This window comes from Hemiscyllium ocellatum, chromosome 16 (genome assembly GCF_020745735.1).
Source record: "Hemiscyllium ocellatum isolate sHemOce1 chromosome 16, sHemOce1.pat.X.cur, whole genome shotgun sequence".
In the NCBI taxonomy this organism is placed as follows: Eukaryota; Metazoa; Chordata; class Chondrichthyes; order Orectolobiformes; family Hemiscylliidae; genus Hemiscyllium; species Hemiscyllium ocellatum.
In genome coordinates, this window is record NC_083416.1 from 64,485,065 (window position 1) to 64,511,448 (window position 26,384).

The 26,384-nt window shown below is 39.8% G+C and overlaps 1 protein-coding gene across 2 annotated transcripts in view; it reads right to left on the reverse strand.

Moving 5' to 3' along the window:
* tenm2a (teneurin transmembrane protein 2a) overlaps positions 1-24,143 on the reverse strand; it is a 797,630-nt gene extending 773,487 nt beyond the window's left edge. For both annotated transcript variants that reach the window (XM_060836884.1, XM_060836885.1), the window contains exon 1: positions 23,918-24,143. In XM_060836884.1, coding sequence (XP_060692867.1) covers positions 23,918-24,143 — 226 coding nt within the window. The remainder of the gene's footprint in view (positions 1-23,917) is intronic.
* Between the last annotated feature and the right edge of the window lie 2,241 nt (positions 24,144-26,384).

Sequence of the window (26,384 nt, forward strand, 5' to 3'; positions counted from 1 at the left end):
TGTGTCTGCGTGGGTTTCCTCTGGGTGCTCCGATTTCCATAGTCCAAAGATGTGCAGGTTAGGTGAATTGGTCATGCTAAACTGCCCATAGTGTTAGGTGCATTAGTCAGAGGTAAATGGGTCTGGGTGAGCTGGTTGGGCCGAAGGGGTAAAAACAATGACTGCAGATGCTGGAAACCAAATTCCGGATTAGTGGTGCTGGAAGAGCACAACAGTTCAGGCAGCATCCAAGAAGCAGCTGTTTCCACACTGTAGGGAATCTAATCTAATCTAATCTAACCTAAAATGGTGCCTGCTGCTGATTCCACACCCACCATAGCCCTGGGATCACTATGGACCTGGGAACAAACAAGGGATCGCACAAGGGTGGGTTACAAGATGAGGGCTCCTGGGAAGGAGGTCAGCAGAAAGGGCAAAGGGACCTTTTATTCACTCACTGGATGTGGGATAGCCAGTATTGATTGCCTGTCCCTAGTTTCCCTTGAGAAGGTGATGGTGAGCTGCCTTCTTGAACCACTGAAGTTGATCTGCAGTCGGTTGATCCTGAATGCCGTGTGGGAGGGAATTCCAGGGCTTTCACCCAGCGACAGTGAAGGAACAGCAATATATTTTCAAGTCAGGATGGTGAGGAAGTTGGAAGGGAAGTTGCATGATGACACCAAGGGGGTCCATCCTTCCTAGTGCCAGGAGCCTCGATCCGACACTTTATGTCTGACGTACAGGGCCAGAACACCACAAGACCACAGAGGGCTTGCTTTCTGAGCTTTCCACATGGTGAGGTTCCTGTTCTAACATGGGTGAATATTGCAATGGGATGAGGCCATTTAGATCCATTTAATGGCCTCAAACATTGGCATGGCAGGAAGGCTGTCCACGGATTATCCTTGCAGAGACTTAGTTGGAGGAATGGTGGGAAGGCAGAATGGTTTCCAGATCCACCCTCCTGCATGCCTAAAGTAAGAGGGCTTAACTTTGATCCTTTATGTTGTCCTAATAATGTGCTTTGAGTAAAAAATGAGGTCTGCAGATGCTGGAGATCACAGCTGAAAATGTGTTGCTGGTCAAAGCACAGCAGGCCAGGCAGCATCTCAGGAATAGGGAATTCGACGTTTCGAGCATAAGCCCTATTAATGTGCTTTGCCATCTAACTTAGCATCCTTAGCAAATGTGACTGCAGATTTCATTCATCCAAGTCCGTAACAGCGATTGAGACCCCAGCTCTGATCCCTTTGGCACTCTACTAGTTATGACTTACTAACCTCAAGATAAACCATTTATCCTGCTAATGAGCATTGCATCCTATACCCTGGGATATAAAGATTTGTATTTTTCTTTTAATGTACTAGTTAACCACTGTACAAATACATCAAAACCTTTGCTATTATATTCCTATAGTCTAAATGATATTTGGTATAAAATGTCATTTAGATTGTCCCTCACTTCATGTGGTTTATTTTGTATTCTTATTATTGTCCTTTTACAAGTGAAAAGAAAATATTATTTCCCTTTCTTTTCATATTTGTGAACCCTTTTTCGGATAGGGGTAGCAAAAGTGATACATTGTCCAGTATGTCTTTCTTCCAATAATGAACTATTATTTCATCGTGTTAACTTTCCTGTTAACTTTAATGAACATATTGTTTTATGATCCCTCTTTGATTTCTATTTTCATGGACTTATAACTGATAAAATAATAAAATCAAACTTGCATTTTGCGCTCTTTCACTTTCCTTGCCAACAAAAAAAATCTCACCGGGCTTGCTGCCAAAAATAAAATGTCCTGTAGGATTCATGAAGTGTTTTACAAGTAATCCTTCAAGATCCTGTGGGACTAAGGGTAAATCCTACAGAAAATATCCTGTTTTATTGCATCACACAGGATCAATAGTGTGATTTAGAAATTCTGCTGGGGCTTAAGAGTTTGGCAAAATGTTTAAAGGTTTTATTCAAGATGTGCTTCATCATGAGTGTTCGATAACAATATTAACATTTACAATATACACTACAATAATGATTATATCTGAGAAATCAAGGTCCTAAAACTGTGAAACTTTCACCTCCCAAGCACATGTTCCATGACTGAGATGACAGAGCGTAAAAATATTTCTATGTTAGTGAAATGGCTGCAGCATTGAAGAGGAAAGTGAAAGCTGATATGTTAGATAATGTAAAGTGTAACAGCAGACAGATGCCCCAGTGTATTGCAACACTCATGGCTGCATTATTATTTTATAAGGGGTTCCTTACATGGTGACTTCCATTACTACACATTCCAACAAGTGGCAAATTCAAAGCTTTGCAGGCCCATCAGAAAGGAAAGAGTATGAAAAAAGTCAGGTGCTACACCACTTTACATCTACTCTGGTGTCTCTCATAGCAGTGTGCCATGGTATATCAGTGACAAAGGTTTTGGAGGAATGTTGCCTGCCCGCAAATATGTTCTGCAGAATAGCACATGGCAAATGAATACAAAGTAAAGTAGAATTGTCCATGTGCAAGATAATTTGGTAAACCTACTTTTGATCATAAAACATCTACTTGCATTGATGTTCATACCATCACTAATTGAGAACTTCATTACAGTGGCTCTGTTACAGCAATCTGTACAAATGATGAAGTGATAAGAGTTCAAATCCACTAAGGCAGATGAGGAATTTGAATTCAGTTAGTGCAATAAATCAGCATGTAAAAGCTGGCATTAGAATGATGCTGAATTGATATAAAATCAGGTTATTTAACTACGGGTTGAGTGGGGAAAGAAATCTGATTGCCTATTAAAGTTCAGCCATTTGCCTTCCTGATAGCTTGCTGTGCAGGTACACTTACTTTCTGTGATTCACCTGCCAGCATCATTACACCTCTCTATTCCAGGGTGCTGTAACCTCTCTCCATTTAAGTAGTATGTTGCTTTTCTATTCTTACTGCCAAAACAGACAAGCTCACATTTACTCATGTTACATGCCATCAGCCAAATTTTTATTTAATCTGTGTATATCCCTTCACAACTCCTGTACTTCCTCTTCACAGCTTACTTTTCTACCAACTTTAGTATCATCAGCAAACTTAGGTACTACACATTTGACCTACTCATCCAAATCATTGACACAGATTGTAAATAATTGAGGACAAGCACTAATCTAAGTGGTACTCCATTAGTTGCAGCTTGCAAACCCAAAAATAATATCTCTCCTGTCTGTTTCCTCTTATCAATCCATGTGAATATTTTATCCCATAAACTTTGTGCTTTTAACTTGTACAGCAAACTTTGACATGACATCTTATCAAAAACTTTTAGAAAACCCATGTACACATCTACCAGATCCTCTCTAGCATTATGAATGTTATTTCATCAAACAACTACAATAGATTTGTTTAACATGATTTATTTTCATGAAGCCATGTTGGATCCCCCAGATCACATCATGATTTTCCAAGTATCCTGCTATAACTACCGCAGTAAGAGGTTCTAGTATCTTCCATATGACCGATATTAAGCTAATTAGCCTTACAGTTTCGTGCTTATATCTTCTCTTTGCTTTTTTCTAATATTCTAAATTCTTCTGGAATCAAAGCTTTTTTTTGGCTTTTTTAAATGTGGACCAGCATCCCATATGAAACTCTAGGATTCTGGTCTCCTGGTTCTGTGGACTGGTCCACCTGTAGGTCCAACAGCTTTCTTATCACCATTTCCTTGCTGATGGAGATTGTTTAAAATTCATCCCATCACATCTATTTGCTTTTCAATTAGGTTTAGAAGACTTCGAAGTCATCTATCATGAAGCAGACATAATATACCCAGCAAAAGTCTCAGGCATTTCTTTATTTTTCACTGCACAGTGGACCAACACTAGCTTTGAGTACTCTTTTCCTATTCAACTAATTATAGAAATTCTTACTATCTGTTTTTATATTACTAGATAGCTTTCTCTCATACATTCCAGTTTGTCCCTAATTTTCAGCCATTCTTTGCTCATTATTAATATCTGCTGAAGTCTTTGACCTATCACTAATTTGCAAATTTGTACAAGGTTTCTTTCAATTTAGTACTCCTTTTAACTCCATTACTTCACCACAAATGATATTTCCCTCTCAGAGAGCCTTTGCTTTTCACTGTGCCATTGAACATCTCCTTAAAAGATTGTCACGGCAACTCTAGAGACTTAATTTTTCACCTTGTTTCCCAGTTCACCCTCACTAGTTCTGCTTTCAGAACCATTTATTTAGATTTGAAACTCTAGTCATAGATCAACATTTTTCCCTTTCAAACTGAATATGAAATTTTATGAAGTGTGATCACTGTTACATAAATGATCCTTAATGTGAGACCATTGACTAATTCTGTCTCATTTTCCATTACTGGGTCTAGGATTACCTGTTGTCTGACTGACCCTAGAATATAGAATTAAAATTGGTTTTATTATCATATATACTCAAGTACTGAAATACATGAGTGAAAAATACACAAAGTTGCTATTCCAGCGTCATCTCATGTGCAACAGTACCTGGGTACAAGATCATAGGTATAAATGAGAAAAGTGAAAATAATAAACAAAACGGTCTGCATTACAGTCCTTATAAAGCTAGGTATAAAGATCCTTGTGTACAAAATCTGAGGTATAAATTAGAAAAATAAAGAAATTAAGGTAAAAGTTCAGCATTACACTACTTCTAAAGCAGGGTTTCCATGCTGGGCTCACCTTGAGGCTGGACATCTGGGCTGGACCTCCCCGAAGTTGGGAGTCTGGGCTGGACCTCCCCGAAGTTGGGAGTCTGGGCTGGACCTCTCCGAGGTTGGGAGTCTGGGCTGGACCTCCCCGAGGTTGGGAGTCTGGGCTGGATCTCCCCAAGGTTGGGAATCTGGGCTGGACCTCCCCGAGGCTGGGAGACTGCGCTGGACCTCTCAGAGGCTGGGGATCTGTCCTGGACCTCCTTATATATTGTTCCAAGAGAAAGTTACATTGACACAAAGGTACATTCACTCTCTCCATCATTGCAACAAAGTGGCAATGTAGATTAATTACAAGCAGCACTGCAGCAACTCACCAAACCATTTCAGAAAGCACTTTCCAAATTCACAACTTCTACCAATTAGGAGGAAAAGGGGAACAGATCCAAGGAATACCACCATCTGTCATGACCACAGGGTCATATAATGAATACACATTTATGGTTAGTAACACGTTTTACATTTCCAAATAATGAAGTTGCACGTTTGGAGCAGAGTTTTTATGGATTAAGTAGGGGTTATGAACAGGAAATGTTGGTCAATGAGTTTCTTAAGATTTGTTTCTCATGTTTCTCTCTGGATTCCTATCCAACAGCTAGTCAATTTAAATTGGAGGAGCAGGCAAGGTGGCAAGAAGAGAATTCTGAGCTTAAAATTTGTTGCTGGAAAAGTGCAGCAGGTCAGGCAGTATCCAAGGAACAGGAGATTTGACGTTTCCCGAAATGTCGAATCTCCTGTTCCTTGGATGCTGCCTGACCTGCTGCGCTTTTCCAGCAACACATTTTCAGCTCTGATCTCTGGCATCTGCAGACCTCACTTTCTCCTCCAAGAAGAGAATTCTGTGAGGATGTTCAAGTTGGGCACATGGAAGGGATTGTCATCAGGGGGTTGAAGTGCAGGAGGCAAGAAAGATTGTTTTTGGTGCCAGATGAGACCCACAGCCCATCCACTTTCCTTCTATTCCAACTGAGGCCCTTAATTGACTAATTATTGACCACTTAAGGGTCACCTTCTGCCCAGTCTCAGTTTTTTGTTTATTGGGAAGAGTAAAGTAATTGAGAGTTATAAGTGATCCTACTCATGCCTTGGGTAGGAGATGTATGGCTGATATGACTTCCTTCTAGCCAACTTTTCGAAACCTCACCTCATCCCTGACAAAGTCCCAATACCAAGTGGAACATCCTCCCTCTAACTCACTTCAGCCAAGGATCTTGACACCATCCAGGACAAAGTGGCCCATTTGACAAGCACCACATTTACAAACATTCACTCTCTCCAGCACTGATGGTCAGTGGCAGCAGTGTGGATTCTCGATCTGACACAGTCCAGAAATTTACCAAGCCTACTTCAACAGCACCTTGCAAACTCATGACCACTACAATCTAGAAGGAAGCAAATAGATGGGAATGCTATAACCTGTAAGTTTACCTTTAAGCCACTCACCATCCAGGCTTGGAAATATATTGCCATTCCTTCAGTGTCACTGAGTTAAAATCCTGGAATTCCCTCCATAATTGCTTTATATGCAGCTGTTCAAAAAGTGGATTCACCACCAGCCTCTCTGGGGAAACTAAGGGGGTGAGAAGTAAATATTGGCCCAGCCAGTGTTACCCACATTGCCTGAGTGAATAATAAAAACAGAATCTTCAATTGGAAGCCCAGGAATGGGATCTAAGGATGTGGGCAGAAAGCAGTATCATGGAATAACAGATGGACTCTAGTTGCTCTCAATTTCTATGCAGGATCTCAGCTTACTGCCTGCTTACTGAATCATTTTGTTGTGGTGAATCAGGAAGCAGCAGAAATGGAGGCATAAGAACTGGATGTTTGCATTCCTTGACACAAAGGCCAAAACATGTAAAAGTGGATAAATTGAAAGGATGAATCTTGAATTTCCTTATTCATCAACTATTGCTTAAATCAAAAGAAGCCATGCTTTTGCAAAATTACAGTTATTATGGTTCTGCTTCTATAATCAACCAACTAAAAAGGTTTATCCTCAGGAAGACAAGCCCAAATTGAAACCTTTAACTCCTGTAATTATTTCAAATATCATCATACTTGCACAATAAGCAAGTGGAATAGACTGTTTATACAAGTTCAGTTGAAGCCTGACCCCATTTTATAGATAATGCATGACACAATCATGATGCAATATGCTTAGTGTTAGACTAATTGGTGTATTTGACTCAGAGACATGAAGGAGGAGGTGTATGAGGCCACTTGATTTAAGGAAACATTATTTGAAGAGCTTAAAAGCAAAATTTTTTTTATCATCAGACTGGCAATTAGGATATAATTTTTTTTGGAAATGAAACAATGTCAGCAGAAACAAAATATATAGTAAGTATAGCTCCTTTGTTAAAAAGAAAATTAAAAGTACATTTGTTGTTGATATGAACAAGAGGGCAGGATCATCAAGATCATGATTACAGAGAATAAGATGTTCCACAAAAGCAGAGAAAGAATCGCTGAATGATTGGAGATATAGAGATATGAACTGAAAAAGAGAATGCAGGGAGAATAAGTGCAGTGAGGGTTTGGAGTGCATTTATTACTTCTGCATCCAAGCCTTCAAGATTAGAGAGAGATAAAAAGAATGAAGCATAGTATGGTAGATAAATAGAATGAAGGATTAGAGGGAGGATAAATGTAATGGAGGCGGTGGGATAAATGCAACTAACAATTGGAAATAGTTAAATTGCAACTCAATGAATGATTAAAGATGGTGAGGTAAAAGTGGAAATGTAAGCATAAACATACAAAAGATTTAAATAAGAAAAATCAAATGTTGAAGGATTGGAGGTAGTATGATAAACATCTTGAAAGATTGGAGATGGAGGGATAATAATACCAAATGATACTGTTGTATAGCTGACATGCATCTTTTCTGCTTGAAAGTTCTCTTTCAAATTTTCACCAGAAAATGTGCCTGATGGTATCAAAGTTTAGTGTAAACATTTTATGATGCTTTTTCCTGCTCAGGATCAAAAACTCAAGAGGTCAGAGATTGTAGGATAAGAGTTTAGGATCTACTGCCAGTGATATCAGTCGACAAATGATTAAAATATCCATATCATATTCTATCTGCTATTTTAACACAGACATTAATTTAAACAGGCTGACTTCTCCCCTATTATAATAGTACAGGGAATACCATATGAAACCATTAAGCATTCATCTGCAGACAACACCAAAACTAATTTTCTGGCTTACATGTTAATGACAACAACAACTGTTCTGCATTTTATAAAATTCAGGCGAGCACGTCACAGTACAAAAATAGAGTAGGTATTTAAAAATTAGTTGACAGCTGTTACTGCAGTTTGGAAGATAATGATAACTGATTTGAATGCCAGTATTGTAAAATAATTCTAGTGGATTGTAAGCAAAATAGCATTTGTAGAAAATCAAAATAGAACAGTGACAATTTACAATGGTTATAATGTTCTGTTATCAAACTGCTCTTAACTTGTGTTGTGACAATCCTATTTTAAATAATGTAAACAATATCCTGTAATGAGCAAAATTCAAAATATGTTCTATACCCTAAAAAATGATATATTCTATAAAGTTCAAAATGCATTTACAATTCCACATCAAAGCACTAAGAATGATATTATTTTTAAATTTCACAGAAGTGTTTTTCTCTACCTCATACTGAACAAATTGTTTTCAGCTCAACCCCACTGAACTAGAGGTTTGGTCAACACTATGTAGGAGCAAATTACAGCAGATACTGGAACCTGAACTGAAAACAAAAAAAATGTTGGAGATCACAGCAGGTCAGGCGGCATCCATGGACAGAGAGAAACCTAACGTTCTGAGTCTAGATGCTCTGATGAAGAGTTGTCTCGACTTGAAATGTGAGCTTGCTTTCTCTCCATGGATTCTGCCTGACCCACTGTGAGCTCCAGCACTTTTTGTTTTCAAGGGGCTTGGCCTGCCCCTGCTCCTTTCACATTTTTTAATGTTACATTATTTCCCTCTATCTTGCCTCTTGTTCTGTTGCAGCTGCCTATTCGATACCCTTGGTTTCCAATCTCAAGTATTTGTTTCATCTTAATTTTGTTTCTGTTTTTGGTGTTATATAGTATGGACCTTTTTCACTCTCATAGCTGATGATGGGCATCTTTTTCCGTTCTTCTTTCAGATCACTGCCACTTTCCAATTTAGATTGAGGCCTTGTTAATATGTCTTTTACAACATTGTAAAGCATAAATTTTTCTAAATGTATTTTTTCCCTGTTTTGCACATCAAAACTTTCTTGTATGATGCAACTATCTACAGATCACTGCACCAGACATCCTTATGTGAGCAGAACTCTCGACAGAAACACAGTGTTATAATTTCAGTCCCACTGTATTAATAAATGTAGGTTCACAAAGGAGAGAGTGCTATCCACTTCCTGGAGTTCACAGCACTGACAGAAATTGTTAACTTTAGCACTGTTTTATGGAGTGTGGGAGAACAAACATCATATAAAATCGAACATGATGATATGCGAATGCATGCCTGGAATTAGAGTGTTAAGACAGCCCCAGGTCTTGAACTATGTAGCTGTCTTCTTACCATAACATTACCAGATTGGCATTTTGTATTCAGCTTTAAAACTTCACACCTCATTCCTTTAGTTGGGAAACTGCATAAACAGTTTCAAAATCCTGAAATGTGAGCACCGTATCCTGAGTAGTTCTGTTACTGGATGAGCAACTGAAAAGTCATGAATTTAAATCCCATAATGTCAAGCTATAAAACTGAAAGTTTAAAATGCTATTCCTTGAAGGCTAGCTCCAGCAACAGACATAGCAGAGTGAAAAAATAAGAATCAAAAATACAGGCAGTGAATGAAAATTTCAGCCAAAAATGTAAAGTGCTAGCAAAACTCTGTCGGTTATTACCCTGTTTCTGATGAAGAGTCACTGGACTTGAAACATTAACTCTGCATTCTTCCCACAGATTCTGCTAGACCAGCTGAGTTTCACCTGCAATTTTGGTTTTGTTTTATAGCTCCAGCATCTGCAGTTCTTTGTTTTATTTTAATGATAATTTGAGCCTATCCTGAACTACAAAGGCATGTCATAAGTATTCTTCCATCCTGATACAAGCAAATTAAACCATTTGGTCTTACCTAAAAAACAAACACAACCATATCAATCTTACTGATCCAGCCCTTCCCTTATAGAAACTGCAAAGCATATATCCCTCTATTTTCTACAAAATAATTGCACAAATCGGTCAAGAGTTTCATTTTATGAGTGGACTTTTCTGAATTTTAGTTGTACATATGCAACACCATGAGATGCAGTTTGGACATAAATTCCTTATATACAGCAGGGTTATATAGAACAGAAGAAAAGACAAGTGAATTAGTGCATTAATCCTGTGCAATTTTATTTAAGCAGTACATAAATTCCAAGATCTAATAACGACTACAATTTCTGATAAGTTTCTTCAGACAACCTGATAGATTGCTTCAAGAAGGGTCATCATTTGCATATTTTACACTCATTCTAAGCCCTGAAATGTTGTGTCTGTCTAAACTCTGCTCTAGGAGTACCTCTTTGTTATGTTTGCCCTTAACATTACTTTTTAGCTTTACCTTATTTGTAATTCTAAGAATAGCAGGCACCCATGAAACTACAATGAAAGAAAATTTCTAATGAGAGCAACATGATTCCAAAGAGGTAAGGTTTATGGATAATTGTTTTACTTTTGTTGAACAGGGTGGAATGAAGTAGCTTCATACCTGAATGTGAGCCTATCCTGAAGTACAAAGGCATGCCATAAATATTCTTCCATCCTGATACGAGCAACTTAAAACCATTTGGTTTTATCTAAAAACAAACACAGCCATATCAATCTTACTGATCCTCCTCTCCCCTTATAGAAACTGCAAAGCATACAGCCCTCTATTTTCTTCAAAATGATTGCACAAATCCATCAAGAGTTTTATTTTATGAATGAACTTGTAATTCTAAGACTAGCAGGCACCCATGAAACTACAATGAAAGGAAATTTCCAGTGAGACCGACATGTTAATTGTGATTCCAAAGAGTTTAGGTTTATTGATTAGTTTTTGACCTTAGTTGTACAGGGCGGAATGAAATAGCTTCATACCTCCTCCAGTACTACAATCCTTTCAGAGCTCAGCATTCCTCGAAGCCTAACGTCCTGTTACCCAACCTTTCATCAGTAGCATCTATGTCTTCAGCTATCTGGGCTGATTCTTACAATACCCTCTCTTGAGATTTCATTCCCTTCACCTTTCTCTTATCTTTTAAAATCCTCCTGCAAGCCTCTCTCTCTCTGACCAAGCTTTTAGTTATCCTCATTTCTTTCTTTGATTTGATGGCAACTTTTTTCCACTTATAATTTTGTAAAATGACTTTGGACATTTTCCAGTGTTAAACAAACATACATAATAATTTGTTGTAAATTGGGTGTGTTAACAAAAATGACTGGATCAGAGTCAGCATAACTTAATGGCATGTACTAATCAATTGAGCTCTGCTCCAGTCTTTTAAAAGCTAAACAAGCAGTATTGTGGCTGTCATTGTAAATGCTTCCAAGCACTGTAGAATGAAGGCACTGTCATTGCTGTTGTATGTGGCACAGGTCTGGCCTATTCCCAGAACCTGCGCCGCTGCAGTCGCCCGGGCCATCTTCCAGTTCATATGGAGTTCAAAGATGGACCGGGTCCGAAGGGACTCACTATACAAAGATCTGGGCAACGGGGGAAAAAATACACCCAATGCCACCCTCACCCTGATGGCCACCTTTGTGTGTGGCTGCATCAAGCTGTGTGTGGATCCCCGGTACGCAAACACCAAGTGTCACTACGTACTGAGGTTCTACCTGTCCCCGGTGTTGCGAAGGATGGGCCTGGCCTCGCTGCCGCGGAATGCTCCGAGTAGTTGGACCGTTCCGTACCACCTGTCCTTCGTGGAGAAATTTCTGAAGAAAAACACCTTTGACCACAAGTCCATCAGGAAGTGGTCAGCACGTAGCGTCCTCGAGACCCTTCGGGAAAAGGAGAGGGCGGATCCTGTTGAGTGGTTCCCTGAGCAGACTGTCAAAGCAATTTGGCAGAATGCCTCATCGCCAGAACTTTCCAACAAGCACCAAGACATGGCTTGGCTGGTGGTGAGAAGGGCTCTACCTGTGAGATCATTTATGCACGCCCGGACTCTCAGCCGTACCGCACGCTGCCCTCAAAGCGGCTGCGGGGGGGAAGAGACTGTCACACACCTCCTTCTGGAATGTGCCTATGCAGAGGAAGTCTGGAGAGGAATGCAGTGGTATTTGTCGAGGTTCGTCCCGAGCAGCGCCGTGACGCGGGACTCCGTGCTCTACGGCCTGTTCCCCGGGACGCACACCGAGACGAACATCAACTGCGCCTGGAGGATCATCAACTCGGTGAAGGACGCTCTCTGGGCGGTCCGAAACCTGTTGATCTTCCAGCTGAAGGAGTTGACCCCGACTGAGTGTTGCAGACTGGCACATTCCAAGGTCCAGGACTACGTGTTGAGGGACGCGCTGAAGCTTGGGGCAGCTGCCGCTAAGGCGCGGTGGGGAAAGACCACTGTTTAACATCTGCCTGTCTAAAGAAAAGCAGGGGGCCCATGCAGTCATTTGGGCTCTGCTGACGCCTTAGCTCAATATGTGAGTGAGAGATGCACAGATCTGTATGGAATAATGATAATTCGGAGCTGTGTATGTAAATGTGGAAATATGAATGGCATTACCTAATGTACAGTGTATCAAATTATTCTATGCATATTTTATGAATAAAGTATATTTTTGAAATTAAAAAAAGCACTGTAGAATGAAGGCAACAGTTTACTTTACATAGTGTAACACTAATAACTTCAGCTAGTATTTTTTGATGAAGTAACAGGGCAATTTCATGAAGGGAAAGCAATGGATGTTGGTTTGAGGCGAGAGGGTTTAAGAAAGCCTTTCTAAAAGGCTATTTAACATAATTGAAGGTTAGGACAGGAGGGTCAGTAGCTTGATAAAATTTGATTTAAGGACAGAAATCAAAAAGTCACAGTAAAAGTCATAATATTTTGCAAACTGCAAGGTGGCAGTCGTGGTGTTCCCCAACAATCAGTGCTAGAACCACTGCTGTTTTTAACCACTACTTTTTCTCATCTAAATAAATGATTTTGGAATTCAGAGTATAGCATTAAATCTTACCAATGAGCTCAAGCTGACAGATATAGCAGACAATGAGGATGATAGCAAACAACTGCAAAGTATACAGACAAGCCAGCAGAATCTGCATATAAATGCCAGATGGAATTTAATACATAGGAGTGTTCAGTGATGTGCTTTGGCAGAAGAAATAGAGAGAGGAAATGTAGAGAGGATGGCACAATTCGGAAAGTTTACAGTGACAGAGGGACCTGGGGGTTTATGTGTCTCGATCTTTAAATGTGACGGAATATAATGGCAGGGATGCAGAATGTCATCAAGAGATATTGAGAACAAAAACACAGAAGTTATATTAAATTTGTATAAATCTCTGGTTAAACCCACAATGAAAGTATTGCATAGAGTTCTGGTCACCACATTTTAGGAAAGGTCCAAATATCCTTGAGAAGATGCAGAAAAAATAATCAAAATCACTCCAAGGATGAGGGATTTTAGTTACCAGACTTGTTGAAGGAGCTGGCTTACTCCCTTTGTAGCAAAGATGATTCAGGAAAGGTTTGATAGAGATGTACATGATTATGGCGGGTTTAGATGAGATAGAAGGAAAAGCTGATCCTATAAGTTGACCATACAGGGACTACAGAACTCAGATGTAAAGTTTTGGACAAGACAGAGTAATAAAAGGAAGTCATTTGTTACACAGTGAATGATAATGACCTGGAACTTGCTGGCTCAGTGAGGTAAAGAAAGGTTGTGAATGAATTCTAAAGGAAATCGGATAGGCACCTGAACAAAATAAACTTACAGACAGTGGTGTAAGGATTCTATGCGTCCATGAACATATGATGTCAATAGACTCCACTGTGGCGAATAATTTTAGTAATTTCAGTTGAGCTGTCTATTGACTGAGAACAGAGTAGATGAACTTGTACCACACTGCACACTGCTGAGATACTGTTCATGAGTTGAGTTTAACCCTTCTATTTTAAATTTTACATTTACACTACAAATATAGTTTTGTGCAAAGTGGCTTCTTTTCACAGCAACACCCACAATTATAGACTATTATGCAGCCTGAAACCAGAGTCAGGTTTCAAACCTGCTCCTGTGTTAAGTAGAATGAGCTTCACATTGTTGAGGAGTACTATTCTATTTTACATCATTACCAGCTCAGAGCTTAACATTCGACTTACATCACATATTTTCAACGTCAATGTGTGGATCAAGCCTTTTTTTTCATTGTTGTTGAACTTGGTTCAATTGCAGCTAAATTTGTCATTTCAGAAAGATGTTGCAACTTCTGTTTTGTAGTCATGTGTCCAACTCTCTATCATCCACCAAATCAGCTTATGGCCTCATCCGGAAAACATTTTTTTTTGAAAATCCAAAAAATAAACAAATAACCAGAGTCCTTGAAGTGGTTTAAAGTGGCTTGCTGTCTCCATTATCCTGCTTTTCTATCATCACTGCACTGTCTGGCTGTTTGCCAAACACTAGTCATGCAGAGATGAATGGGAGCAAGGATTCAAACTCACAGGTGGGTACAAAGGGAGACAGCAAAAAAAAACAGCAGTGGTCACTTCAAAAGTCATGAAAAACAATTTAGCATGTTTTTTTGGGAAAAGAATAACATTCATTGCCAAAATAGGACACCTGCAGGCCTGCAGCAAATGATGGATACATAAATATTTCAAATACAGAGCTGAAGTGATGGGAAATTAGGAGTCAAATTGAAAATAAAAACTTTAATCGCACCTGAGAACAGGTTTGTTATTACAGTCAATTAACTCATGCTGAGCAAAGAATAAGCAAAGAAATGCATCAAATTGCAACACCCCACTTGGCAAAAGATTTCTCAATTTCAAACGTTTGTCTCAAAGTTTGAAGGAAATTATACCATATTATTGGGTCAATCACTTCAATGTGACATTGATCATCATTTCAATCATGAAAATCAACATTAGAAAATGATGTCTTTCACAATGGAAACTCCCTGATGTTAAGAGTTTTAAACTGGCCTCTTTCAGACTTGCTATCCTGTATGCTCAAAACAATTGGAAATTTGTTGCAAATTAACACATCATAAATGCATACTACAATGGAAATCTCCTTGGTTGGTAGTGAGCCCTGATGACTGTAGGTTCCACTGCCCAGAAACAGCAGCCCCACAGGATAACTGGGTGCACATTTATCAGGGTGAAATTCCCATCTAAGACCTATGACAACAGATAACCAGATGTGAGAAAACCCAGCTGTCCTATTAATAATACAGGGCTGACAGAGGGAATAAAGATACATTAGAACTTAAATTATTGTACATTTTAAAGCATTCAAATAACAATTTTTGGTTGAAAATGCCGCAGGAAACATGAATGAACTATTTGCGGTTTATGGTTTGATGGCCAATCGATATTTCCGAAAAACGGATCAATGAACTTTAATGAAAAGACAGGAGATGACATGGCCTTGATAATGACAAATCAGGAAGAACTCGAGTACGCTTACACACCATTTGATAAATGATCAACATCCTGGAATTCAGTGCCGCTGAAACTGTGACATAGTGTCATTGCAATGTTTTGGAAGGAGAGCCCAACATTGCAGTTAGTCAGGCATGCCAAGGTGATTACAAACAAGACAATATTTTGTGAAGTCAGGCTAGCAAACAGGATTATGTTTGAGTATCATCACAGCTGTCACTGAAGTAAAAAGCACAGAGGAGTACCTGATCCATAGCCAGGTCATTTACAGATTTTGTAAGAGCCCATTTGGCACAATGGGTTGAGTCTTTGCCTTTGAAACAGAAGCTGCATGGTCACTCCTACTTTAGGACTTGATGGCATGGTAAGTACATCCACGACATGGCCACCCAGATTCACTGTAAACTGATAAATCCTTCCCGTATATCTAAGGTGGATAGTAGGAAAGGGACAATCTCCTGGAGCAGCCTGCCAATGTCAAAAGACTTTGCATGCAGGTTTCTGCAATGCTGTACGCCATCACAAGCATCCCTGTTACTTTGAGGGAGGAGATTTACAAATTTCTTGCAGGAAAGTAGATTGCTTCTTATGGTACAGATGGTGTATGACCTGCATCATGAACTGCTGAAAGCAATATATAAAAATGATAAATACTTTTTTGAAAAGATGCCATGTCAATTCTGACTCCAGAGTTCAGACAAAGAAAAAGCTTACATAGAATAGCCTATCAGTTTATAGTCCAACTGACAGAGTAGAGAAGGTATCAGTAGACAAGGTAGCTGTCCAGAGTGCGGATAAGTCACCAGGATATCCAAGCCTGAGCACATTAATATAATGACTTGGTGCTGCTGCAATCCTGCATCACTATACCACCTTCAGCCACTGCTCAGTGGGTAGGACTCTTGCATCAATGTTCCAAAATTCAAAGACCACAACAGAGCTGTCATTTTAGGGCAGTACTGAGATGGTGGCATCCTTCAAATGAGATGGAAAACTGTGTATTCTCAGATCATAGATAGTTTTAAAAGTCTGGAGAGTTACCTTGATGTCCCAGCTAACATACTCCCTCCACTAACATCACTAAAACAGATTTTATGGTTGTTATCATAATGATGTTTGTGAGATTTTAATCAACGCAAATTGGATGCAATGTTTCATTCTCAAAAGCAAATGACTATACCTCAAGATATGCACAGCTGGCAGTAAAGCTTTGGAATATCTTGAAGTTGTGAAAAGTACCATAAATGCAACTATTTGTTTCTTTCCTTTTTAGTGATTTGCATAAGGATATATATCATTTTATAAAAAACAACATGGTGTCCAGCATTCATGTAATGAAATTGCTTGCCCTTGCAGCAGTGCAGTCCAGAAACAAACATCTAAATGTTATGAAATAAAAAAAATAAGTTGCTGCAAAAGCTTCACAAGTTAGGGAGAATCTGTGGAAAGAAACAGATTAACATTTCAGGTTGAGATGATCTTTCATCTCTGAATGTCTGATAGTCTCCTATAACTCTCCAGATTCATGTAGGAGTCTGACTCCAAGTTGACAGAAGCCACTTGGGTGGGTTTGTCATCCCTATGCAGAAGCAGCAACCACTCATGGGTCTGCACCTTCAGACTGAGGTTGCATCAAAGGCCATGTGCTCTCAGAATCAGCTCAGAGAGCTTTACATTGTTTGGAGGTGGCATTGGTATTGATGTTCTCTGAGGGCAGACAGTAACATTGATATGGGGGCAGCTATTGCTGTAGGGGTACACTCCACGGACCAGAGAATTCTGATAATGGAGGGCACCCTTGTCAAAATCTGTGAGGAGGTTCCCAAGCTTTATCTGGTGGTCTTCCAATTTACCTTGTAACTGTCATTACGACACAAGAAGGGATAAGAAGATGCCATTAACCGGCTACTTATAGCAACTTAATTTGTCTCCAAGAGAGTCCATGCCAGCTGGTGATGGAAGACATTGGGTATGCTACCCCCTCTTCTGAGTGGGCTGGAAAAATTCAATTCTATATCCGCCCAGAATCATAGAGATGTTTTGCATGCGAAAAGCCATTGGAGAGAAAAATGTCAACCCAAAATAAGCAGAGGAAGAAGAAAGTTGAACAACACGAAGCAAATATTCAAATTGAAGAATGTTAGGTAACGTCAGTCTCTTGGGTTTGCAAGATGTTTTCCAAGACTGCCAGCCTAATTAGATTGCAGATGGTTTCCCAACTGAAGCTAAATGGTTTAAAAGATTTTTTAGAAACAGATATTCAAATTATTTTACAGAGATCAGACGATGAGTTGTAAATAATAGCTCACTCCTTGATGCTAATTAATGCAGCTATATGGAAGATGGATTGTTTTACACTGTAGCAAGACGTAGATTTTAAATATTGCTGTTAGTGCAGACTGCCTCAGAGGAGCTGCACCCATCATTCTTGTACGGTGGGTTCCCAATCTAGACCTTGTTATTGCACTATAACAGATAGTAATGCCTACAGTATCCCCATGGGCAGGAAAGGAGTCCAAAGAGTAATGAATTACTCAGCCTAACACTTGATCTTCTACTTCCCAGTGGCTGTGAGAGAAATCCCCAAGTGTAAGGATTCTACATGAGCTTTCTTAGAGAAACTAGGCTCTGTCATGAGGGAAATAGAGGTGAGGGAGAGCAAGTACACACTTGACCATTAAATAGGAGGGCAGAAATGAAAATAAACCTGCCATGCAGCAAGTATATTAAAATTATTCTCAATGCAGCAATTTATTCAGCATACTCTAAAGAAATATTGTTCAATCCAAAATACCTCTCCTATCTAGCCAGAGCACCACTCACCTGGCTCCCACAAATTCCCTAGTTTGACAATCTCCAGGGAAAGGCAAAAATGTCGGACCAATTTAGCAAAAACTCTGGGGAAATTCCTCTCCAAACCACTAAGGCAATTAAACAAGCTGCAGGAAGTCACAATGACTCATCAATCCCACTATTTATGTTTATCCTACAAACTTATCTTTCAGAACTTGGTATGTCATCATATAACATTTACGAATATTCCAAACGCAAAGTCTTCCTATTCCATTACTTCTGAGATCCACAACAATTGTGTTAAAAAGCAACAACAAATGTTACAATCATACATTGTTCATTTTTATAAAAATCAGAAAGCTTGTGCTTGCGCACTATCATAAACAATGACATCAAACTTACAAAGTTAACATTCAGTTTCTGGGCACCAACAATGGTGGCTAAAAGGCATATAGAACATGCAAGTTCATATCTTGGATTACAATTTGGGCTTTGTCCAATATTGTTGTCTTGCACGTATGAATAAAGGGCATTTTTCTAAGCTGACATAATCTCTCTGAACTGAAATTACACTTAATCGGTGATTTTTTTTAAAATCAGTGTTTAAAACACAGAAGAAAATCTATCACTCAAACCTTTCTCAGAGCACTTTCTTGCATAGCTTAATAATAAACAATGCCACTCTCAAAGAATCAGTTTAATTTCTTGCTGAAGCTTTAAGTTCCACATAGAAGACCTGAATTTTAGTTTATCCGTGCGTTTCAGCTCTCTCACTATAACCAAAGCTCAACAGCTGGAGCTGTGATTTATGCCCCGAGATGTCTTTTATGTTATCACCACTTCTTTGAAGTAACTGACAGACATAAGTTAACGGATCTTGTACCTCATGCGTAGCAATGTTTAATGTTTAGATGTTGCCATTTTCTGCACATATTTCTCATTAATTATCTGTCTCATTGCCTCCCAATCTGAACAGCTTAAAATTTTAAATGAGCTACTTTAGCCACAAAAGAAATGTTGACTTAATTGACCCAATGAACAATGGCAATGTTGAACAAAGACACCCCTTTTAGGCATTTCTTGCTGAATACGATAACTGGTTCTAATTGCTTGAAGCCAGTCACGTGTTCATCATATACCAACATTTTCACAGTAGAATTACCATATAGAACTCCCAAAGGCACAGCTAGCTGAAACCATTAAAGATATGCATTTACCTGATCTGACATCATATAACTGTAGAAATCTCCCTAATTCGTTTGGTATGATGCTCAAATAATGCTGGTGTGCAGCTCCTCTACTCATTTGCTGCATTTAAATAATCAAATAATGGGACCAGGCATAAACACATCTCAAAAATGGAGTTGTCTGTTTATCACATTTTGCATTATGCAGAAAAAAATCTCAAAGTCTGCCCAATTACGAAGATTTTTGAACTTCACATGTTCTGTCCGGTAAGAGAACGACAAACATATGATTGTCATTACTTCTTTATCCTTAATAGCATTTTAATAAATTATGTTTTGCTTCTAATTCCTTGTTCAAATAGTTTTCTTCATTTTGCTTTGCAAAGGAGACAATAGAATCAAATGGAAATGACAACAATTTGTTTCAATTTTAATTTACTAAAATGCTTAAAGTTACCTCAATCGTTTCACTAAAATCTAAGAACGCAGTTTCTTTTAGCATGTCAAAGTCTTTTTTTCAAAAATTTGGGAAACCTTACCAACAAAATACAAATACCAGTCTTGAAGGAAAGAAAATGTTTGGTTAGATGTCAAAATTTTCGGGAATAATTTAAAATACATTACAGACAATCAGAGTTTGACAGATCCCAACAGATCTCATGACAGAGGATCCTTGGGAGTCAGAATAGAATCAGACATGCTTTCAAATAGTGCTACCAGATAGTAGGATAGATTTTCAGGATGTTGGGGAGTCTCTGGAGCAGTCAAAATGGCAGCCAGGAGCTGACTCTGGCATTCCTGACTAATATTCTGTTGAACCTTTTCTGTGCGCAGATCACTGAGGTGTGTGTGCAGCAGCAACTTCTGAAACTGGGAGGCAATGTGTTAGCATGTGGAGTGGAATGTGGGGGCACTCAGAATGGATGTACACCCAGATTAGAGGGAATGTTGTTCCTGACCCATTCCTACAGTTTGCCAGTTTCAACAGTCGAATTTGTGAGGTCTCGATCCAAGCTAGATTAGGTTGAGACCTCACAATCTGCACCCCGAACCTGGCCCAACTTCTTGGAGGAATAGACATTAATTAATTTTATGGATTCAGGCCAGCTATTCACAGCAGAGGTGGTGTGACCAGAGTTCGGATGACAGAACCTTTGAATGGTGAGTTCAAATAGTATTAACCAGAGCCCCTAGAAATCTATGCCCCTACCCACAACCCTTGGCCCTACATCCCCCCTCCCTCCTCATACCCTCTCATTTCCTCCATCACAATCATTGACACTTCCATGCCTATTATCGGCTGTACAAAATCAATGACTCCTCCAAGCTGTTTAAACAGTTTAATGAACTTAATAACATACAATTAGACTGCATCACCACTCACTAACCTTCTACACTGCAATGAAAATTCCACTTTTGCAGGTTTCTGGCTCTGACTAACCTCCTCAAAGATGAAACTCAGTCTGATGTGTCAATGTCCCAAGATTTCCAGTGTGCGTAGGAATTTTCAAAGCAAAGGCTGTCACATGGGACTGAGCTGAGGGGGAGGAAGCAAGTCAGGAACCCACTCGCAGCCAAATATTTGAGAAGCTTACCAACAAGCTGGGAAGGGGCAGAAGGCTATGTTCAAATTCTAAATCACCTCAGACCCAAATGGTCGGTGAACCTTCATGAAGAGAGATCAGGTTCAATGCCGTTACATGACTTCTTTGTTTTGATAAAAAATGACTGGAGTTCGAGGTTAAGGGTGCAATACCTTTCAATGGGCACTTGGGACATGCTTCCAACTGTTGGCTCTCTACTGGTCTGCTTCTTCTTTTCTGTGAAGTAGCAGTGGGTTCCAGCATGGATCAAGCCATACAGTTACAGCTCCTGACGACCAATTTGGTGTCAAGCTCACCTCTTGCTCAATTCGGGATTTTCATTTAAAGATGTGGCTCATGGCTGGGAGCTGGAAAAGATTCCTAATGTTGTTTTGAGAATCCAAACCTGATCTGCTTGGATCAACTGAACACAAATGGTTATCTCCTGGAGTCAGACTGCAGTTACTCAAGTGGCTCTAGGTTTGCTTGTCTTTTCATCAAACTGGTGGGACCAACATCCAGAGAAAAGCAAAACCTACCTCTTCTAAGTTGAAGCCCACAGAACAGATACTTGCAAAATTAAGGCTTGAGGGCTTGATTTGCCTTGTCCTAATACTTGCTTACTGAGCAAGCATGTATTTCAAGTAAAATACTGGGATCTTTAATGATGAGTTATTACCAACACATGAGCGACATACAGCTCTTAAATTATTATCCTCTATCAGATAGACATCCAACTGGCATGGGCTTTCCTTTATCTAATTAATTGAAAACATTCAACACTGGGGGGTGAGGGTGGGGGGGTGTCTGGTGGCTGTATACCTTATCCCACTATCCTCCTGTCATAGAGATGTACAGCATGGAAACAGACCCTTTGGTCCAACTAGTCCATGCTGACCAGCTATCCCAACCCAATCTAGTCCCATTTGCCAGCACTTGGCCCATATCCCTCTAAACCTTTCCTCTTCATTTATCCATACAGATGGCCTTTTAAATATTGCAGTTGTACCAGCCTCTACCACTTCCTTTGGCAGCTCATTCCACATATACACTATCGTTTGTGTGAAAAAGTTACCCCTTAGGTTCCTTCTGTATCTTTCCCCTCTCACCCTAAACCTATGCCTTCTAGTTCTGGACTCCCCCAACACAGGGAAAAGTCCTTGTCTATTTATCCTATTAATGCCTCTCATGATTTTTTAAACCTCTATAAAGTTACCCCATAGTCTCTGACGCACCAAGGAAAACAGTCCAGCCCATTCAGCCTCTTCCTATAGCTCAAATCCTCCAATCCTGGCAACATTATTGTAAATCATTTCTGAACCCTTTCAAGTTTCAAACATCCGTCCAATAGGAAAAGAGTTTGAGGAAGCTCACAGGCCTCATGGTTTCAATCTGAATGCTCAACAATTCACTGAGATGTCCTGAGTATTTAGGTGTGGATTGTGTACTCCCATTGCCCCACCCCCACCAGCTCTTTGTCTTCACACCCAACATTCTCCCCTCTATACATGTGCTGTTGTAACCATAATAAAATATTGGGCAGGCACCAAAAATGACTAATACTCAAGTATTCTTGTTATCAGGTCAATTATTGGGTAAGTTACATGACTGAAGCCTCAACATGGTTGTCCTGGGCAGCTGGATGTGAGTGGGAATACCATTATTTATGCCACACATTGTAAAAAAACTGTGAAGCAAGGGAGGACACTCATTATTCATGCGAAAGGGGGTATACTCTATGTGTTAATTCTGACCCTCTAAGATGTTACTCCAATCTTCAGTCCTCTTCAGCTGGTCTCCAGAATCCTCTTCTCGCCCTCCTCAGCTACTTCCATGTTAGGCACCCTCTCTTTTCTTCAGCAGCTTAAAATCAAGAGACTTACCTGGATCCCGGATCCACTGATGACATTTGTGGGCCTGTTTGCAGTCCCAGCAGACACCACTAACTACCGAATGGCCGGCAGCTCACAAGGGTGGACCTTCCATTCAGTCAAGAGGAAGTCTCTCACTTCGTGGTAAGCCGACTTCTTTTCTGGGGGGACTGATCAGTTCGCCACCTCTACAATGAACGATCTAATATTTCACATAATAGATGGATCTAAAAATGTTACTGAAAACAGTTGCCAGTTACCTGAGGAATCCTTTTGCCTGTCACACAGTATTATGCTTACTTCAGCTCATTCTCTTCCTAAGATTCTCGTTACATTTCAGTCTGCTTCACACGCCTGGTCTATCCAGAAGCTATGTACTCCTGCTTAGGCTGGCTCAGAACCCATCATGCAAACATGATAGATACCTCAAGGAATTCATAAAGCTTATATCTAGGGTGTTCTGATCAACACAACTCAAGTGCATTTTGTGTAAATGGATATTGAGGTTCTTAAGGTCAACAGTGAGAATATCCTGCTCGAAGTACATCACTGGCTAACAGCAAACGAAGCATCACCATTGATACAGAACCGCAATAATGCTAACATACTCATCTGAAATCCAACAGCTTCTACTGGAACATACTCCACGCCTTACAAACAAACAACAATTCAATCTCTTAATAGCAGTTCTGTTGGTTGATTGCAAACATCAATATCTACATGCTGGAATCTAACCTAAATGGTGAGGTCTCAGGTTTCAACCTTCTCTGAAACACCTGGACAACCCTCAACTGTAGGAAAGGTGCTGCCACTTGAGGAACAGCTCAAATTGTGACAGTTGATATCCTAGTCAGACCTTCACCTATAAAGAGGACTCCTTCCTTGAGAGATTCATTCCTGGTTTTCATCATTATCATTCACATTGTGTAAGCGGAAAGTTGAATGGATTACAACTGCAACATTGACATTACAATATAAAGTAAAAGTCTGCAAATACAATGAATCAAGGGTGTTTTTTGTAATGAGCTTTTGAGAACTGCATAATACTTCATATTTTTTCCATGTTTAATTTTTCTTCAATTGTATTATATAAGAAAGAAAACTCAACCACCTTTACCTTGTCTGGAGAATTCATCTGATTCCCTGTGAACCAACTCTGTGACACGACTCCCATAATGCAGTCTGGCATCATGATCATATGCTTTCAGAGTTTCAGTTGAGCTATAGGACTTCTGTGTAGGTACTCTGCACTCTTCACTGTCTAGCGAGGAACTTGTGTACCGGCACTCCTTCACACACCTGCCTCGTGTCAAGGAACGGTGTCTGCGGTCTTTGACATCCATCCTTCGCAAGGGAATTGTCTGACAGTTGTTACCAAACTGCACTTGTGTGTTTGGAAAATTTTAAATTCACAGTAACCTGCAAGAAAATATAAAGGTAGCTTTGAGCCAACTTGATATCCAGTGTGAGAAAATAGGAAATGATTTATATACAGTGCACATTATAAGCAGACTCTTTACTACATCTGGGACTAAGCATCCTGTATTTGTGAGTCTCAATAGGTTAACACCAGCTGAAAACTCATTCTTTGCTGTTAGGCACCCCAATTGGTATCAGAGGCTGTGTAAGTGTCTTTAATGTAACACGGGAATTGATTTATGAGAGCACAGAGAGCTGTGGTGGTGATCAGAATTATTTTCTGAGCTTCTCAGTTGGGTTACAGCACCTGAATAAAGATAGTCAGTCTCCTGATCTCTTAGCACCATTTCCCCTTTGGGCATACAGCAGGACGTGCAAAGTCTAAAAATGTGGAATAAATCATTTACATACCGCAGTCTGGGTATATAAACTAAACTGGCAGGAGTGTTTTATGAAATATATATTCAAGGGGAGCACTGCATAGATTGAATGTGATCTAAAGGGTTAACCATATCTTTACTCTATTAGTAACTGAACTGGTGTGAAAGGAGCTATGTCATCGTGACATCAGATCATATGGAACTGGAGCCATGGTCCATAAGCCTGTAGAAGCATGTTCTCTCTTCCCAGGCCTCTGAATTGTTATATTCATAAAGCTTGTTAAAATGTGCTCACGAGGGCTGAAAAAAACACTTTTCAACATGTGATTGGGATAGAAAGTGTTTAATGCATGCTTTCTAAATCCTCCTAAAAGTGCCATGAATTTTAGTTCTGAATCAGGCCATAGAGCATGATGTATTTTCATGTAATGGAAGATACTCTAGTCACTGTCCGGGCCAGGGGGAGGGGGGGTGGTGGCATCAGAAGGCAATCCAACAGTCTTGTTCTTGTATAGCTTACTAAGACTCCTTTTCAGATGGGCACAGGCTACAGGCAATTTGCCTGGCAATCCTCGCTGCTGGGAAATAATATTGGAGGAGGGTAAAGGGGTGGAGTGCAGGAGAAATAATTGTGTGGAAAGAAAATGTTAAGCATTGCACAAATTTGGTGGCATTTGTTCTATTGGAACAGGAGATACACTGGGAATTGTCAGAGTTGTACAAAAATGTTTACATCAGAGTCAAATTTAAGTTGGTACAACAAATGGAAGAAGTCATTTCTGGATTAAATTAGAATATGCAAAGCTGTCTCTTGCCACTGTTCAAGGACCACAGAGTGAAGTTGTGAAAGTGCATTTAGCAGAACACCCCTTATAATTAATGAATGACTTCTGAATAGAGTCATGGAGTCATAGAGATGTACAGCACGGAGGCAGAGCCTTCGGTCCAACTCATTCATGCCAACCAGATATCCCAACCCAATCCAATCCCAGCTGCCAGCTCCTGGCCCATATCCCAAATAGGAACAAAATTTTTAAATGCTCACGTGAAGCATCATGGCATTATGTAAATGTTACACCTTCAATCCTTTTAGAATGCTGAAAATGGTGAAACCATGTCTGGGTTTGAAGATTTGAACTATAGGGAGAGGCTGAACAGGCTGGGGCTGTTTTCCCTGGAGCGTCCGAGGCTGAGGGGTGACCTTATAGAGCTGTACAAAATTATGAGGAGCATGGACAGGATAAATAGACAAGGTCTTTTCCTTGGGTTGAGGGAGTCCAGAACTAGAAGGCATAGGTTTAGAGTGAGAGGGGAATGATATAAAAGGGACCTAAGGGGTAACTTTTTCACACAAACGGTGGTGCATGTGTGAAATGAGCTGCCAAAGGAAGTGGTAGAGGCTGGTACAATTGTAACAATTAAAAGGCATTTGTATGGATATATGAAGAGGTAAGGTTTTGATGGATATGGGCCAAGTGCTGGCAAATGGGACTAGATTGAGTTAGGATATCTGGTCAGCATGGCCTAGTTGGACCAAAGGGTCTGTTTCAGTGCTGTATATCTCTATGACTCTATGTCTGGATAAAGGCAACTTTTTTTTCCCTGACATTTGCTGAACTGAAAATGAATAATCACTAAAGCTTGTTTTAGAAGCTCTGCAAAAGGTACAAAATATACTACAAAAACGGAATGAGACTGCAAAAAAAAAGTCTGGTCACTTACTATTCCTGAAGAGTTAAGCAAGATGTGGGAACATAGAACATAGAACATAGAAAAGTACAGCAC